Source organism: Gracilinanus agilis, chromosome X (assembly GCF_016433145.1).
Source record: "Gracilinanus agilis isolate LMUSP501 chromosome X, AgileGrace, whole genome shotgun sequence".
NCBI lineage: Eukaryota > Metazoa > Chordata > Mammalia > Didelphimorphia > Didelphidae > Gracilinanus > Gracilinanus agilis.
Genome location: NC_058136.1, coordinates 51154919 through 51174528, shown reverse-complemented (window position 1 = coordinate 51174528; position 19610 = coordinate 51154919). Strand labels below are relative to the sequence as shown.

Below are 19610 nucleotides of genomic sequence, written 5' to 3'. Positions count from 1 at the left end.
AACTCACCTGTTTGACTTCCAAAGACCTTTACAAACTGCCTCCTCTTCCCTTTCCAGTCTTCTAACACTTCACTCCCTTTCAAGCACTCTGAGACGCTGACACACTGACCTCCAGGCAGTTCCTTGCCCATAACACTCCTCTTTCATCCCTGTGCCTTTTCACTGGCCCTTCACCTATGTTTCCTCACCTCCTTAGCTTCTCTGGCTTCCTTCAAGACTCAACTCAGATTTTACCTTCTAGAGGAGGCCTCTTTTATTCTTCTTATGCCCCAAGCTACTTCTGCTTTCTCTGCCCACATTACCACCATTTTATACTGTAAACACCTTAGAGTACATAGCTATTTGCCTCTTTTCTTCTCTATTAGAATACAAACTCTTTGAGGGAAGAGATTGGATTTTTGCATTTCTCTGTATCTCCAGTGCTTGACATGGGGCCTAACGGGCCAGGCTCAAATTTGCTATTGTTTGCTACCTTATAGACCAACACAAAGGGGTGACTCGTTCCCCAACAGTAGGTCTGTCCCACAAGTCTTAGCCAGCCAAGTAATTTTTAAGCTTGGGTCTTCCAAGTGGAATGTCCATACTTTCCATAAGAAAACAGAATGAAAAGTACCAAAATACTAACCCACCCTGTAAACGCATTAAAGTAGAAACAGGAACTGCCCTGATCAATTTCCTTACACTTCTATTGTTAAAGCAAAAACATGTGCCTTGGTTATGGGCCTTGAGTACATAAAAGCTAGATGCACTTCAGAAGTAGGTTTGAATTCTAAGTTATACCTCTCATAGCAGCCAAATCATTAAAAGTGAATGGGATGACTATAAAAATAATAATAGTAATAACAAAAGGGTTGTAAGGTTTACAAAGAACAACTAGGTGGCCTGGAGTTAGGAAGAGTCATTTTCCTGAGTTCAAATGTGGTCTCCTAGCTATGTGATCCTGGACAAGTCATTTAACTCTGCCTGCCTCAGTTTCCTCATTTGTAAAATGAGCTGGAAGAGGGAATGGCAGGCCACTCCAGTATCTTTGCTAAGAAAAGCCTACATGAAATCAAGAAGAATCAGACATGGCTGATTTATAAATCATTTTACAAATATTATCTCATTTGACCTTCCCAATAACCCTTAGAGGTAGGTGCTATTATTATTATTCCCATTTTACAGATGAGAAAACTGAGGCAGACAGAAGTTAAGTTTCTTGTCTTGTACCACACAGCCCCCAAGAGTCTAAAGCTTCTAAGGAGCTGATTTCCTTTACTACAAACTTACATCATATAACCTCAGCTAGGCTCTCACCCTTCTACCATACTCCTAATTCATTCACCAGAATGACTGTTGCTACTTTTCCCCCTCTACTCAAAACCCCTGTCTCAAGCCATCCCCAGAGTGCCTCCTGGGTCACTAAGAAGAGAGATGCCATTCAGATGAAGATCTCAAAAATGAGCTGCTTAAGCTTTCAAAGCTTTTCAGCATCCTTACTCACCAGCACATCCTGACACAGAAAGAGCATGTGATGTCTACTCTGTGATAAACAACCACAACCACAACCTATACTTTTTCTTTAACCAATTGCTTTCAGCTTACTCCAACAGTCACCCTCTCTCATACATCTTTACTCGTCTTATCATCTCTAGCCCTTTCCCATCCATCTATAAGCATACTCAGGTCTCTCCAATCCTAAAACATTTTCTAGCCACCTCCTTTCTCATCTAGCTACCATTCCATTTCTTTCCCCAACCTACAATGCAAAACAAGTGCAAAAAGTTACCTACACATGTGGTCTAACTCTCCCCTTACAATCAGCATGGTGGCATCCCCTTCCCTAACCACTCATCACCAACAAGAAAAAACTACTCTTTTCAAAGGTCATCAATGGTCTCCTAAACTACCAAGCCCAAAAGCCTTTTTTTGGCCCTCATCCTCTTTTATGTATCTAAATCACTGGACATCACTGACTCCATCTTCAGACCTTTTTCTTCAGGATATATTTCAGAAAATGTATGCTTTCCTAGGTCAACATCTACTTCTCAAGTCATAGCTTTTCTCTTACCAGCTATTCTTTTTTAAATCTAATTTTTACTTTCTACAGATAACATGTGGATACAATTTTTATTAATATTTTCTGACATTTTGCGATGTATATTCTTTCCCACCCCGTTCTCCTTCCCAAGATCACAGGTAAAAAGATATAGCTTGTACATATGTTGTCATACAATACATATTCCCATGTTTATCATAATGTGTACTTACCAGCGATTCTTCATCCCAAACACGTTAAGAAGGGAAAGCATCACCAAGAGGTTGTGGCCTTGACTCGAGTTCTCTTCTGAATTCTCTCCTGTCCTTGGAATTTCCATTTACTCCCATATCTTCAACTACCATAATCGACTATAACCTTTGACCTTGCTACAGGACTCTGGACATGTATCTCCAAAGGCCTGCTGGACATTTCCCAATGGTAGCTTGAATTCAATATGTTCTCAGCTGGGTTATTATTTTCTCCCTCAACCTATTCCTTCTTCTGTCTTCTTCTTTTCGGTGAGTGGTGTTATTCCTTCTTTACCCAGCCTCCAGTGTGCAAATTACTGGGCTTACTTTCACCCTTTTGGCTCCTTCACTGATCACATTTAAACAGTTACCAAATCCAGGTGATTCTATATCCACACTACCTTTTCCACATTTCCTTTCTTCTTTATTCCAATTGCTGCCATTAAAGAATAGGCTTGCAATAGCAAAAGAACTTCTTGCCTTGATTCTTTCCCCCTCTAAGCTATTCTTCATAATGCTTCCAGAATCGTGTTCTTTAAACACAGATCTGCCAAAGCATGATTTCGTACAAAAATTCTGTACAAAAATTTTCAATGACTCCCTAGTACATACCAGGTAAAATTCAAACTTTTTACCTTAGCATTCAAGACACTCCATAATGGCACCACCTATTCTTTCTAGTCTTATTTCATATCCTTCTTTTTTTTTCTTTTATTTCCTTAAAAATTTTTTTTTTTACCTTCTGTCTTAGAATCATTACAAAGTATCAGTTCCAAATCAGAAGGGAGGTAAGGACTGCAAAACTGGGGTTAAAAGAGTTGTCCAAGGGTCACACATTTAGGAAGTATCTGAAGTCAAATTTGAACTCAGGACCTTCTGTCTTTGGGCCTCACTCCCTACTCACTAAGCCACATATCCTTCTAAACAAACTATACTCCAGTTCAAATGGACTAGTCTCTGCCTCCTGACCCTCTGCATATACCCCCCTTAGATTCCTTGTCTTTTCTTACATTGTTCCCTATATCTGATTTCTCCTCCTACTTTTTTTCTACCTGTTGAATTTCTTTCCATATTTTCAAGCTCTTGGATTCCATAAAGCTGTTTATTTTGAAGCTCCCCTCATGCACTCGCATATCACTTTGGATTCTATTTATCTCTTACTGGCATAAATTCAGGCTTAGACACTATGCTGAAGAGCCTGGGCAGTGCCTTACTTTGAGCAGAGCCTATCAGGATGTTCTTTTTTTTCTACCAGGATGTTCTGCTCATAGTAGGGGCTCAATGAACTGAATTTAAGGCATAAAATCTAATAAAGATTTTATTATATTATATATAACATATATAATATAATTTATATATTATATATAATATATTATTATTATAATAAATAATAAAGGCCCCAAGAAAGAAATTCAGAGGACATACCATTTAGTATGATGGTATTCACTACTAAGAGGTAGGGGATGAAGTTCCTTTTTAAAAAGTTCTCTTTTATTTTTATTATTATTTTTTTAATTTTTAATTTTGAATATTTTCCCATGGTTACACGATTCATGCTCTTTCTCTCTCCCCAAATCTCTCCCCCACCCCCGTTAGCTGACACACAATTCCACTGGGTTCTTTTTTTTAAAGGCATACGAATTCTTTTATCTCCTAGAATTCTTATTGTTTTGAACTTCTCTGCCATTCTAAGTTCAGTTTCTTTTCCTCTAACTTCAGAAAGTGTAGATTAAAGGGAGTGCACCCATCATCTATCTACATAATAGAGCCTTTTCTTTTCCCCAAAGATAACATCTTAAACCCCAGCTGCCCATATCCTATTATTGCTGCCAATTACTCCTGTTGCCAAGGATGGATAATACACCTTTCCTCCTATTCCCCCAAACTGTGAAAAGATCTTCGGGGACTCAATGTCATTTCCATCGTTCAATTCAACATCAGATTCTCATTTTATGCTACGCAAGAAACATTCATAAATCATGAACTTTCAATGTATTCGATGAGAGAAGATTGTAGATATTAATTTTTTAGTTAAGTTACATTAAAATATTATGCTGTGTAAGAATCTGGACCATTAAAGAAACAATTCATCCATTTTATATCAGATTTCAAAAAATCATCTCCAGTGTATAGCTAAAGTTGAAGCTAATTCATTTAGGGCCTCATTATATATTCACCCAGCAAACAATTTTATACATGTCATATTCATAAGACTCCCTGTCATTGCCTGTTATAGCAATAGAACATGAAATCAATGCAATCAATGGGCTCCATCTATCAGGAGCATTTTGGTGGAAAGTTTGGACAAACAAAATGAGCAGGACTAAAGCCCATACTGGCCACATCTTACTCACCAGGAACAAGGTGCGGAAGCTGCTGAGATCACCAAAAAACTCGTCGATTGCCACGATTTTGGTGTCAAAAATGAAATACTCGCCAAGATTGTCATAGAGTTTTGTCATGTTGTTGTGCATGGTGAGCAGCTTTTCATACTGGTCTCTGGCACTCTTTGCAAAGCTGTAGATTTGTGTTAAGGAAGAAAACCCAAAGCCACATCCAAAAGTGTTCATTACAAGGTAAGATGGATGCTGTCATGTCTACAGAGCATTTTTATAGTGTAGAAACATCAGGGAATGTATTTTATAAATGTCTAAATCAATCTGAATCCAACAGTACTGTGCAGGCAAAAAGTATTAATGCAACTGCATTTCCATGAAAGCAAAAACCACCATCACCACTAAAAGTCACAAAGGTGCTTAGACAGAGAGCATGAAAGATGAGACACTGTATATGCAAGCACAGGAAGAGAAAAGGAAGGGACCTTAGGAGGACTATCATCACTTTTGTTAATGTAGACTAAACTTAAAGTGCCTTTTTGGGGGGAAGGGAGTAGGCAAAGGACTACCACATAGCACTACCGATTCATTTAACTTGCCATCAACCCAAACCCCAAAGGTTATTTATTAATTTATTTTTCATGTAACCTGCTATCAAGCTCCACCATGCTTTTGGGAAGCTGATTTTTGGAACCCAACTGCAAGGACTTTACATTTATGATCCTTGACTTTAACCTTAGGAGATCCAGCCCGCCACTCCGATCTGTCTAAACCTTTTTAGATCCTGATTCTTTCATCCATCGCATAAGTTAACTTCCCCAGTTTTATCATTTGTAGTGAGAAAATTCTGTACATTTTGCTATCGCTGGCCATCCAGAATACCACTGCTCTGAAAGAGTAGACAAAAGATAACATAATTATGCTCTCTCTACAATCCTGGCTTCTGATAAGAGGTATGCACAGCTTAAAAGAAATCTACTTTAGATAAATTTACACTTAAGAAAAAAAATCTCCCTGTAAGGAGTGTCTGCTCATCACCTGAGGACCAATTTATCTTGAAGTTCAAGAGGAACATCACCCAAGAGGCCACCACGTTTCTTAAGGACCACGTCAGAAAGAGACTATGATTCTGCATGCGACAAGCAGGTTGGATTGGGAGGGGGGAGACGTATACTCATGTTTCAAAGGTATTTTCATCATATTACAGATTTTGCAAAATTACAAAAAGTTTACTCGTTTCTCACCATAGACAAAACACCCTCGACTCTTTTTTCCTTGTCTCTTTTCATGGAATAAAACACAAAATAAGAAATCAATCATAACAGGGATGTATCAGGCAGAAACACTTTTCCAAGGCCATTTATTTGTAATCTGTTTACAATGCAAGGTATTAAACTGTTTGCATATTTCTGAAAGCTCAACATCTGTACTACACAGTGAAAAAGCCAAAGATAATAAAAAGGACCAAGACTACAAGGTCTCCATTTAACACAACACAATTTTTCACCTGCTAATACTGTCCTTGAAGCTATGTACAATTTATGAGAAGAGAAAGAGTTCACTGAAATCCTAACAGACTCTGAGTATGTGTAGGAACCAGAAGGAAAATTCTGGGAGAACAAGAAAACTGAGAACACGCTTCTCCCAGACCTTCACTAATCTTCCATGTGCCTATTTTAGGGATTGAAGACTAGATGCTAGGGGTGGGGAGTACTACTGAGTCCATTTTACTGGAAGATTTGAGATGAAAATAATCTGAGTAACACTGTCGTTCTCATGTGTTCTTTCTTACTTCCAGGCATTCACTAAGTGCCAATTACTTGCAGGTTAGTAAGCTACATGCTGTTGGAGAAATGAACAAATGGTCAGTGCCCTACAAAAATTAGATAATCTAGTATGCGCAAGTGGGAAAAGTTTATTAAAAATTAATTATTTAAAGGTTTTTTTCCTTGTTCAATTGAAATAAACTCATAAATTCTCTTAACTTGTCCAGTTTGAAAATTTACTGGTGGAAAAAAATCACCTATGAAATTAACAACAAAATCTTTTTACCATAGATCCTTAATGGAAAATAAACTACTTTGCTTTAAAACTCTGACAATGTGAACTTTTTAAACAAACAAACAAATCTAAGGCGTAAGGCCTCAAGAATTTACTTGGAAATTAAAAAAGAAATCAGATATGATTTTTCAGGCACGGAGCACTTGTTTTAAAAATGACTTCATTACTGAATCCCAAAAGTCTCGCTACAGCTTTGAAACCTGCACCAAGACTTTTGGGACACGTTGTATAGAGTGCCTTTTAACTTGCATCGTCCACAAAGCAGTATCGTTTATGCGCTTACGCCACTATTATTTTATTCAGTTAAACAGGAAAACAAACTTAGGATTCAACTTGAAAGAGCTATAAATAACCATATGGCTATAACCAAACAGATAGCTAATGCTTTTCATGCTTTTCTGATTGCAGAGATTTTTTTATTCATCACTAGATCCCCTTACGGAGTCCATTAAAAGAAATGTGGATGCATTGTTAAGAAGTCACTTCAGCATATAATTTGGAGGATGGTGACTTAAGCAAAACCCTTTAGAAGGAGGGCACGGGTTACCAGGTGCTAGTACTAGAAGACCATTTATAATTTCCCACAATGTAGACAACCTCCGAGTTAAGAACAGCTCTGTTGACAAAGAATTTGTTCCTTGAGAAGCAAAAACCAAGTGCCGTGGGTAAAGGAGTTGATGTATCATCTCTTGGCAGTAGTGAATCCAATTAGTCCTTGTATTTTCTCACCTTTTCAGGCACTACATTACTGACCCAAATTTTAAGTCCCAAACCCATGAATTATAAAATGTCAGTTCTGTTGGAATGTTGAAGAACACGGAAAAATCAACTTGAGATCCACTTAACCTTCACAGAAGCTGGAGTTAGAAACACGGCATAATTATCTATTTAAATGAAAGGAAGTTACAAATATATACTATATAAGAACTGGAGATAGCATTAACTTGTTTCCCTATAACCTTTGTGAGAGAAGCCCCCAAAAGGAGAACTCCAACCAACCTCATTCCTTCATTTATTCAAGGTTTCTTAATACTTGAAATCAATCTATTTAACAGAGGACATTAGAAAATGATTAAAAAGGAAGAACAACTACGATGAAAATTCTGTCAAGAACATGGTATGCCTGAGCTAAAAATAAAGATATTTACTAAGACAATACCAACTAGATCTAGTAGCTTTTCATCTGAGCTCCAAATAATTTCCATCTATTTCTACAAGGCTCCTCACAGTCAATCTCTTCATAAGGAGCTAGTGTTGAAATTGGATCTCTCTCTCTCTCTCTCTCTCTCTCTCTCTCTCTCTCTCTCTCTCTCTCTCTCTCCCTCTCGCAATATGCAGTATAGATTGGGCCATAAACAAATCTCTTTATTCTTGTCTGCATGAGGAAATGTTCATCTTGTATTTGTCAGTTTCATAAAAATGAAAAAGAACATTTTAAAAAATAAATGAAGCAGTGTTCGGGTGGCCCAGGTCAGCCCTAGGCATACTCCTACGCCAAACTCTTCTGTAATCTCCTCTGTAACGAAATAGTAACTCTTTATCCTGTCTCTCTTTCCAGATTCAACCCCCCCCACTCTCCCCCAAAACATACTTTCTCATCCTATTCCATATTTCATCCAGATTGGACCACCAGCGGTTCCCTAATCACATCCTGTCCCCTCCCACTTTTGCATTCACACTGGTGACATACTACATCCTCGCCTTTGCTATTTATTATCAGGGTTAGACGATGTGGATTTCTAAGTCTAGTTCTGGTTCCAGTCCTTTGAGGAAGCCTTCTCTGAAGCCCCCAGCTGAAAGGGATCACTCCCTCCACAAATGTGCCTAAGCACTATGTCCGAATCCTCATACTATTCTTTTGTGTATACACCTTGCAATCCTGTGCTCCCTGAGGTCTGGAGACCAAGTCTTTTGGATTTTCCTTTAGCTTCTCCCACCCCCATTTCTGTTCCTTGGACATAGTAGGGACTAAATAAATGTTTGATGAAGAGAATTGAATTCTCTGACAGGCTTGTAAATTTGGAGCCAATTTTCTATACTCTTTTTCGCTACTCCTCATCTATTTTTAAAGTTCTCTCCTCAAACTATGGATGAAATGAGTTAATATATGTAAAGGGCTCTGCACTTCTTAAAGTGTTATAGAAATGTCAAATATTATAATTCTGCAGAGAGGAGAAATTATAATTTTTATTCCCTTCCTCAGCTCAATACAACCTAATTCAGCAATCATTTATTAAATGCCTATTATGTCTAAGGCTCTGCTCTGGTCTGCTGAGGAGAGAAAAGAAGGGGACAGAGCCTGGGTTCCCTGGAGAGCTCCCGTTTGTTTTAACATATTCCTTAATCGTGCAATTGTGTTCTTTAACCTTGAAAGACACTAAGATAGTTTATCTGAAGGGTGATATATAAAAATCATAATACTATCTATCCCCCTTTTTTTCGGAAAAAGTTTTACTTAAAACAAACAGTAGCTCCAATGCTTCAGTAGTGTTTAGATTGACACTGCAATTCCATCTTCAATGTGTTTGCCATCCTGAGCAAACACACTGTGATCAAACAAATTAAGTCATATCAGAAACCGTGGGCTTCCTTCTGTTTCAAAAATCAGAATCTTCTGTTTGCAACACAATCTTTACTTTCCTGTCATGTAAGTATGCAAATATACAAAAATATTTATACAGTTTTTAACTTGTGAGTTGGAGGCTATGCTTGTATTCTTGCTTGAGTTCATGAAAGGCAGGAAGGACGTATGCGTGTGTATGTGTGTGCATGTACATACATGTGCAGACCCACAAGTATGCAGTGCCCATGGTACCCCAAGTCAGAAAGTCTCTGAGCCGAAAGGAAGTTCAGGGTCCAATATGTCCCAGAACAAGAATCCACTCAAAATAAGGCCAACCAAGGTCTGCTTGAAGATCTGAGCAAAAGGGAGCCCACCCACTCCTGCAGCAGCTTGCTCCATTTTCGAGGTAGCCCTAATTATTAGGAAAGTTTTGTAGTCATCAAGTTGAAATTTGTCTCCTTGTATCTTCTACCCTTACTTGTCCCTACTAGGACCAAGAAGTGAGAGCATTTCAAAATCTTCAATCACCGTCAAGGCTCTCTTCGTCAGCAGATCATGATTCCTCCATAGCATTAACTCAAGGCCCTTTGCCCATCCTGACTGCCCTTCACTAATCCCTCTCCAAGTTCTCAATGAGCATCCTAAGATATGGCACCAAGCCATATGACACATAAGCCTTCAGCTGTGGTCTAGACAGTGCCCAGTACAATGGGACTACGTCCTTCCTGAGCCTGGGCAGTAAGTCCCTCTGAATGCTACCTGAAGGTCAATAGGCTTTCTTGGCCATCACATCTCACCTTCAACTCTTTTTGAGCTTTTGATCTACTAAAACCCGAAGCTCCTTTTCAGACAATCTCCCACTTAGTAAGGTTTCCTCCATCTTGTCACTGGGGAGTTGATGTTTCACACCCAAGTATAAGACTTTCTGATGAAATGATCAGTTTGGGGCCCAAGTTCTATTCTGTCAAGATCTTTGGGGAAACTGCATTTTTGATAGCTCTCTCCCAGCCTTGTGTCATCTGCCAATTTTATGTGCATTTATTCAAATCAGTGATGAGCATGACAGGGCACAGATCCAAACACAAGTTATCACTGGAGTACTCCATAAGAGATCAAACTGCTAGGATGACTCTTAGGGTCCAGCCACTAAAGCAGTTTTTAATCTGCTCAATTATACTATCACTTGGCTCACACGTCTCCATTTTTTTCCAGAAGCATCATATGGGAGTCACTGTTAAGTGCTTTCATCAAATTAGGATAAACTGCATATACATCACTCCTTGATCTACTAGTCTAAGAACCCTGTCAGAAAAGGCAAAGAGGTTAGTCCAGCATGGCATGTACATTAGGAATAAGCCTTTCTTGTTCTTCGTTATCAAGACTATATCTTCCAGATATTCACCTACCATCCATTTAATAGTACATTCCAGAATTATTCCTGGAATCCAAATCAGACTTATTGGTCAATGTTTTGCAGAATCCATTCTCTTTCCTCTTATCAAAACAGGTATAACATTTGTTCTCTTGTAATCTCGTGATGTATTTTTTATTCTTCACAATCTTTCATTGACAGTGGCTTAGCAATTCGATCAGTCCAAATCTTTCAGTGATTGGGGATGTAATTCATCTGGTTCTATTGATAATTTCTCTTCCTGGGCAATGTCATGATATATGAGCATTACTGAGGAGCAGAAACACATGGCCATAACAAGAGGTGGGAGTGTTCTGGTACTGTTCAGTCCCAAATGTATTTGCCTGCTATATCAAGGTTTCTGAGGGGTTTGCTGAGAAGCTTAGGGAAATTTATTAGAAAAAGTCGTGGAGGTCATTAATTGTAGCTGAGCAACTCCTTTCTTGAAATAAGTATAAGTAGAGCACCTAGTGGGGTTCTCTTCCTCTGAGGCATTCTGAAGGACACATGTCATCTTCAGGTAATGAAAGGGGCAATGGAAATAGCCTGTGTAAATAGCTATGGGTTCTCTAACAGATATCCAGTTACATCTAGAAGTAAAAGGTATAAAGATCTAATGAACTTTAAAATCCTTTTAAAAGAGAAAAAATTTAATTGCTTAAAATGATACTTAAAATCTTAAAGTTCTTAAAAAACTATACACAAAAAAAATGCTAGGGGCAGCTGGGTAGCTCAGTGGAGTGAGAGTCAGGCCTAGAGATAGGAGGTCCTGGGTTCAAACCCGGCCTCAGCCACTTCCCAGCTGTGTGACCCTGGGCAGGTCACTTGACCCCCATTGCCCACCCTTACCACTGTTCCACCTATGAGACAATACACCAAAAGTACAAGGGTTTAAAAAAAATGCTATTAGTGTGTTGTAATATAGATCGACATCAGACTCACTCTATTTGAAGTAAGACTGCATTTTTGGAAAACTTTGAGCCCCTTTTTATCCAAAAATTAATTTCCTTAATTTATGCACAGGAGTATGCATATAAATTCCTTTACCCATGAATGCCTAGATACTATTCAGTCAGAACAGAACATGCCAAAATATTGGGTTGTTTGCTACCTTGCCTTTAAAAACAATTTAAAAACAAACACACATTAACTGAACAGCAGATGGCAAAGAAAATTATTTAGATTACAGTGGAGGGTGAAGCGTACTCAATGAGTTCTTTAAAGATGGAAACCTGGGCATAAGAAACACCAGATTGAGAAAGCAAATGGAATGTCTAATCTGATCCCTTCATCACTATGGATATGATCCATTGTAGGTTTCCATAAATACATGATCATTCTTATTATGGAACCTGCAAGCTATTTTGCATGTGTGTCTACATTTGTGTGTGGGAGGCAAAAAAGTATGCTTTTATATAGTAATAATGTTAACTTTTTGAAAGTTTAGCTTAGGATAAAGACTTTTAGTGATGTTCTAACATTTTGCTAATATTCATTAGTGGATAAAAAAACCACTAGTAAAAAGAACCTACACAGGGGAAAAGAGTTTCAAAATATGGTCATATGCTCATTTATTAAATAAAATAAATCTCCATTTTTGGTGACCTCCTATCACTGGGTAATGCATAATAATGGCTTTTAATCTTATCCAAATTGCAAATTCTTCTTATTCCCAGTCAGAATAAAACTGGAAAAAAGGAACCAGTTCCAGGTAAGAACATTTGGAATAGAATCACTAAAACTTCTATGCATTTATTATTGACCAAAGACTTAAGAGTTAATGAAACACGAATAACATTTTGACTGAAACAAATTTTAACCAAGATTCAGAGACTAAAGATGAGTAATGACAGATGAAAGATCTATAGGGAAAAAATGGAACCTCAATATTCAGGGGATTAACAAAAATTTATCTGGTAAAAAAATGAAAATAAGAATGAACCAAAACTTTTAACATTCTTTACCTGACCCTGCCAACGATCTTAAATTATTATAAACAGAAATGTGAATTTGATGACAATAGGGCAGTGAAGAGATTCACTCTAGAGGTAGAGTCTCCCTTTTCAGAAATCTCTTCTAGATCTTAAATCATAATTTTTAAACAACTCAAAAATCACTAAAATTACACAAACCCCCCCAGTTTCATTCTCCTTGGAAAATATGAGTATGTCCCAAACACTATCTTTAAGACATCATAGCTATATGTCCTTTACCCAAGGCCAGATAAGGTCAATTCTGGCTGATCAGCTACAACTGAGCCCCACTTGGCAGTTTGCTATGGATTGGTTTGTCCTTTGAAACCCTGTTTCAGCCAGTATGATATTTTTTTTTGCCAAAGCAATGGACCATACAAGGTGCAGTATGTCTGCAAACAGTACCAAACATCATCCCATTTGCTTGGGAAATTCAGATGCAGACACAAGTCAGGCCAAGTACAGAAACATTTATTAAGTGCCTACCATGTGCCAAACCCTGGAGACACAAAGAAAGGCAGAAACACCAAAACAAAACACAATACAACCAAGTCCCAGGTCTTCAGGAGCTGCCTGATCAATCTGATGGCTGAGCAAAGGATGGACTGTAGTGAAGAGAGATTTGAGACAAGCAGCCCCATCAGCAGACTACTGGAATACTTTAGGCAGGAAGTGATGAGAGTCTGCACCAAGGTGATAAGCAGTGCCAGAAGAGAGGAGGTATATAGCAGAGACATTTCAGATGCCAAAATTGATGGGCCTTGGCAACAGATAGGACATGGTAGGCGTGAGAGAGAGTGAAGAGTTGAGGCTGATGCCTAGGGATGATGATGATGCTCTGGGCAGAAATTATAAAGTTAAGAATGAGGGGAGAGGAAAAGGAAGTTCCATTTTAAACATGGGAACTTTTAGTTATCCCAAGAGGCAGCTGGTGATATGAGATTGGAGGTTAGAAGAGAAGTTTGGGCTGGATAAATGAATCAGAGAATCATCAGCACAGAACAGACAGTTCTTTTCCTGGGAGCTGATGAGATCATCAAAGGGAAAAGTCTAGGAGGAGAAGAAAAGAGGGCCTAGGACGAAGCCACAGAGAACAGAGCTCATGGCTTCTTAGGAGACCGCACCAAGAGGAGAGAGAGAACTTTCTGGTTCAGCTTTTCAAGTTTCAAAGCCAAATCCTTCCTTTCCCATTCCAATCAACATGTTCATCTGTTTCATTACCAAAGAGCTGGCAGACTAAACACACTAGAGTTTGCCTTCTAAGAAGACATCAAGGAAAAATGACAGCCAGGTGGAGATCAACTCAAATGGCAATCCATGAGTCAGGAGTACCTGCTGAGGTATGGCTTGGAATACACACTGGCTTGTAAAGCACAAGGCTGTTAATCACAGTTGGCCTTTGAGCATAACTCAGCAAAAACGGCAGACCCCCTTTGCTTTCATCTGATGCCCCCCAACAGAGAGCCTACCTTGGACAGCAGCGCCTGTTCCTCTGAGAGCAAGGGAGGTACTTTCTGGGCCAGCTGCATACAGCTTAATGTGGCCGATGATCATTGGCCCAGCAGTCAGCCATTTTGCTGCCCCAGGAATTAGCTTGTTTTTGCATTAATGGTAAAGCAGGTCCCAAGTCCCGGACAGGTGGGTAGGTGGTTATTTCTGGCTGCAATTCTGCTAAGTTTCTAAATTTGTCATGCATTAATGAGGAGCTAGTTTTCTAAGCTATTTTGGTGTTAATAATATATGGCTGGCTCATTCCGTGCACACATCCCCAAACAGTGATAGAAACATTATTAAGGAGAATCAGTGTTTATGGAGTGTTCCATATGCTACCCGCTGCGAATCTCTTGCAATGTTATTTTATTGGGGAAAGCATAAGGAAAAGGTTGGTATACACAATGGCAGGCCTTGGTTTGTTCACTCAATGCCTCTCATTTCCCTACAGATGGCAGCTCCTTTTGTTTCAAATTTAACAATATCTGGAGAATAAAAGTTGCAGCCACTTGGGCAGAATCAAATAAAAGTTAAGAGGGAGGGAAGAACTTCACCAAATCCTTCTACCAGCACCAGCGGAATATAGATTCAACTTATTAAAGTGCCAAAAAATAATTTAAAAAAAGGTTGAATAACAAAAGGAAGAATTCATTAGCTACTATATAATTGATTAGATACCATAATATGCCCAAAGCCTGTACCATAAACTACAAACATTCTTTTGACTAAAGCTTATGGAAGCAACAGTGTGAAAGTAAGTGGGACATAGTAAAATATGATGCCTAGATGGTAGAAATACCAAATGCTATAAGACAGGCACAAGGCCCAAAGTATCTAGGGTGATATGAGGACGGCCACCCCGGCAGTGTGACATTCGGCCTCAGCTTGAATCACTCAGACTACGGCTCCACTAACCACCAATTCGGGAGAAGTACAATAAAACAGGTAGAGTGCTGGATTTGGAATCAGAGATCCTGGTTATGAATCCCCTCGATTTTAACATCACAGTTAACAATTAATTGCCCAACCCTGAGTGATCTCCTCTGTCCCATTCTTTTTTTCCATCTCCAACCTTCTGACTTGTCTCTGCTAAATGCAAACATGTCTATGTCTTTCCAATCTATCATCCATTCACTCTATCATCTTATGTCTCTCTTTTCGTTTACTGCCAAGCTCCAAGAAAGGCCAATCTATACAAGGCAAGTAGAGATGGTTAGGAGGAGAGTACTCAGCTGGTTTAGATAAGTTCGTGGCACCAGAACCAAAGTAAACTGCATTCCAAGTTGTTGACAGAATTGGCAAATATAATTACTGAGGGACTCTTAAGTGATTTCAGGAAGATTGAAGGAGAAAAGGAAAATGGGCAGAGGGCTTGAGATGAGCAAATGTTATCCTGATTTTCAAAAAAAGAAAAGAGTGGAGTATATATACAAGGTGCTAGTGGTTATGTGTACCTCCTGGTAACATTCTAGAATACATTATTTAAGGGATAATTTAGTAGTATCTAAGACAGGAAGCAATGATCACAAAGGTACAGCATAGCTTCATTAAGAATTGTTTATGCAAGATTAACTTCATTTCCTCTTTTTAATGTTCTTACTAGACTAGGGCTTTCATGGGAATGTTATATCAGCAGTTTACTCAGATTTTAGACAGTAACTACAATGGAAAATTTTAACTACATTAACATTAAAGTTTTTTCCCCACAACTAAAACCAATGCAGCTAAAATTAAAGGAAAAAGTTAAATGGGAAAAAAAATCTGTCACAAGTTTATCTCACAAATATCTCATTTCCAATATGATAAAGAAGTGATTCAAAATCATGAAAATAAGAGTCATTTTCTTATCAGTAAATGAGAAAATATTTGAATAGTCAGTTTCAAATGAAATCCAAGCTATGAATAGCCACATGAAAAAATGCTCCAAAAGGAGCAGTTGGGTGGCTAATGGACAGAGAGTCAGGCCTAGAGATAGAAGATCCTGGGTTCAAATTTGAACTCAGGTACTTCCTAACTGTGTGACTCTGTGTGGCAGGTCACTTAATCTGCATTGCCCTTACCACTCTTCTGCCTTGGAATCAATAAGCAGTATTGATTCTAAGATGGAAGATAGGTTTGAAAAAATGTTCCAAATCATTACAAGTTAAAGAGATGCAAATTAAGGCAACTCTGAGATTCCATTACATATTCATCATCATTACAAAGTGAACAAAAAAGAATAATAACAAATGCTACAAGGGCTATTGAAAAATAGGACCATTAATGCAGTATTAATGAATCTGTGTATTGGTCCAGCCATTCTCAAATGCAATTTAAAGCTATGCCCTCAAAGTTACCAGATTTCATACCATTTGACCCAGTAATACCACTGTCTGTCCTAAAACCACAAAAAAATAAAAGAAAGAGGAAAAGGAATCACATGCGCAAAAATCTTATAGAAGCTCTTTTTGTAGTAGCAAAGAAATGGAAACTAAGATAGTGCCCATCAACTAGAGAATGGGCTTGACCGATCATGATACAGGAATGTGACAGAATATTATTGTACTTGAAGAAAAAAATCAAAGGAATAATTTCAGAAAAATCTATGAAGACTTGTATGAACTAATATGAAGTGATGTGAGTAGAGGCAGCAGAACAATTTATACAATAAGAGAAGCATAACATAAAACCAAATAATTTGGAAAGACCTGAGAATTCTGATCAATGAAATGACCAACTATGATTCCAAAAGACTGACAATGAAGCATGCTGTTTTTCTATCCTTATGGAAAGGTGATGATTTTTTTTGCTTGATTATGCATATTTATTGAAAATAATTTTTCTTTTTTTCTGCACTGAACGCAGAAGGTGAGGAGATAAAAACACTTGTTAATTCAAACTTTTTAATTCAAAAAGATTATGATAGTATCATGCAAAACCTCTTATGTTATTCTTGTAATGACAGCAATGGTAATAATAATTCTAACATTTATACAGTGCTTTGAAAGTTTCCAAAGTGCTCTACAAATATCTTCTCATTTTATCTTCACAACAACCCAATGAGGTAGGTGCAATTATAAATTCATTTTACAAATGGGGAAACTAACAAAAGCAGAGATTAAGTGATTTGATGAGGACCAAACAGCTAGTAAGAGTCCAAGACTAGATTTTAACTTATATCTTCCTGATTCTGGGTCTAGCACTCTATCCACAGCACCATTCTTATAGATAAGCTTAGCATTGTGACTAGCATATACTATGTGTTTAATAAATTTTTGTTGACTGAGAAGATGAGAAGCACTTAGTAAGTTCTCACCTTATACTAGGCACTTTAGATATAAACACAAAAAAGGTAGTCCCTACCTTCAAGAAGTGGGGGATGTTACACCTATCAGATTGGCTAATATGACAGAGAAGGAAAATAACAAATGTTGGAAGGAATATGAGAAATGGGACATTAATACACTCTTGATAGAATTGTAAACTGATCTAAACATACTGGAGAACAATTTGGAACTGTGTCCAAAGAGCTATAAAAATCGTGCATACCCTTTGACCCAGCAATACCACTACTAGATATATATTCCAAAGATATGAAAGAGAAAAAAAGGGAAAAGGACCGATTAGTACTAATAGCAAATAAAATAGCTCTTTTTGTGGTGGCAAAGAACTGTAAAGTGAAGGTATATCCATCAACTGAGGAATGGCAGAACAAGTTGCGGTATGTGATTGTAATGGGGTACGCTTGCACTATAAGAAATGATGAGCGGGATGATTTCAGAAAAATCTGGAAAGACTTACATTACCTGTTAAAATGAGTGAAGTGAGCAAAACTAGGAGAACATTGTACACATTAACAGCAATATTGTACAATGATCAACTGTAAATGACTTACCTATTCTTAGTAATGCAATGATCCAAGACAATTCTGAAGGGCTTATGATGAAAAATGCTATCTACCTCCAGAGAAAGAACTGATGGAGTCTGAATGCAGATCAAGGCATACTTTTTTTCATTTTATTTTCTTCGTGTTTTTAATATATGTCTTTTTCCCCAACATTATCAACATGGAAATATGTTTTGCATGATATCACATATATAATCTAGATCAAATTGCTTTCTATCCCAGGGAAGGAGGGAAAGGATTTTGTAAGAAGAAATGTAATTAAGTAGCTTTTAATCACTAATAAGGAACCCTGTAAAATAGTTTGATAAGGTGTAACGGTGATTTAAATAAGATAGAAAAGGAACAGTACTAAAAGTCGCTGTGGTGATGAAAGCGCCTGCATACTTCCCCTTACCTTGACACATACTCTGAAGGTTGTGACATGGGCTCCAAGCCCTGCTGTTTCATGACCTAAGAAAGGTAAGGAGAAAAGAAGGGGAGGCCCTGGTCATAACTCCTGTTACTGGAATCTATTCCTGAAATGTGCTTCAGAAATCTTATTCATGATCCCTGTTGTGAGAGTTCAGAACACCTATTCAGAACTCCTGGTCCTGTTCCTAAAGCCTGTTGAATCATTGCCTATGATTATAAAATCTGTAGGTACCTAAGAACTCAGGGTCTCAGATCAAAATGTGTGTATCTATAGATCCTGGGTTTAGTAACTCATAGCATTGTCAATAAAGTCAGTTTTGCTCAGATCTTTGCCCAGGTCTTTTTTTTTTCTTTTTAACAATTTGGAACACAAAATTTTAGAAAACTAATGTTTAAAAATGGTTTTACATGTAATTGGGAAAAATATTGAAAACAGAAAAGTTTCAGCCATTTCTTAATGAATATAGATGCAAAATTTTTAGATAAAATACTAGCAAGGAGACTACAACAATATATCATAAGAATCAGTCACCCTAATCAGGTGGAATTTATACCAGGAATGCAGGGCTGGCTTAATATTAGGAAAACTATCAGCATAATTGATCATATCAAGAACAAAACTAATAGAAATCACATAATTATCTCAAGAAATGAAGAAAAAGCCTTTGACAAAATACAACACCCATTCCTATTAAAAACACTAGAAATCAGAAATAAATGGGCTTTTCCTTAATATAAGTAGTATCTATCTAAAACCATCAGAAAGCATTATCTGTAATGGAGATAAGCTAGAAGCTTTCCCAAGAATATTAGGGGTGAAACAAGGTTGCCCATTATCACCACTATTATTTAATACTATACTAGAAATGTAGCTTTAGCAATTATAGAAGAAAAAGAAATGGAAGGACTTAAAATATGCAATGAGGAAACCAAACTATCACTCTTTGCAGATGATATGATGTGATGGTATACCTAGAGAACCCTAGAGAATCAAGTAAAAATGTAAATAAAATAATTAATAACTTTAGCAAAATGGCAATATACAAAATAAACCACATCTATATATTACCAATAAAGCCCAGCAGCAGGAGTTAGAAAGAGAAATTCCATTTAAAATAACTCTAGACAATATAAAATACCTGGGAATCTACTTGCTAATACAATTACAGGAATTATATGAACACAATTACAAAACACCCCCCCCCACACA

At 37.6% G+C, this 19610-nt stretch overlaps 1 protein-coding gene across 1 annotated transcript in view; it reads right to left on the bottom strand.

Moving 5' to 3' along the window:
- DIAPH2 (diaphanous related formin 2) overlaps nt 1-19610 on the bottom strand; it is a 923935-nt gene that overhangs the window by 246362 nt on the left and 657963 nt on the right. Inside the window, exon 25 of the mRNA XM_044682826.1 lies at nt 4623-4787. Coding sequence (XP_044538761.1) covers nt 4623-4787 — 165 coding nt within the window. The remainder of the gene's footprint in view (nt 1-4622; nt 4788-19610) is intronic.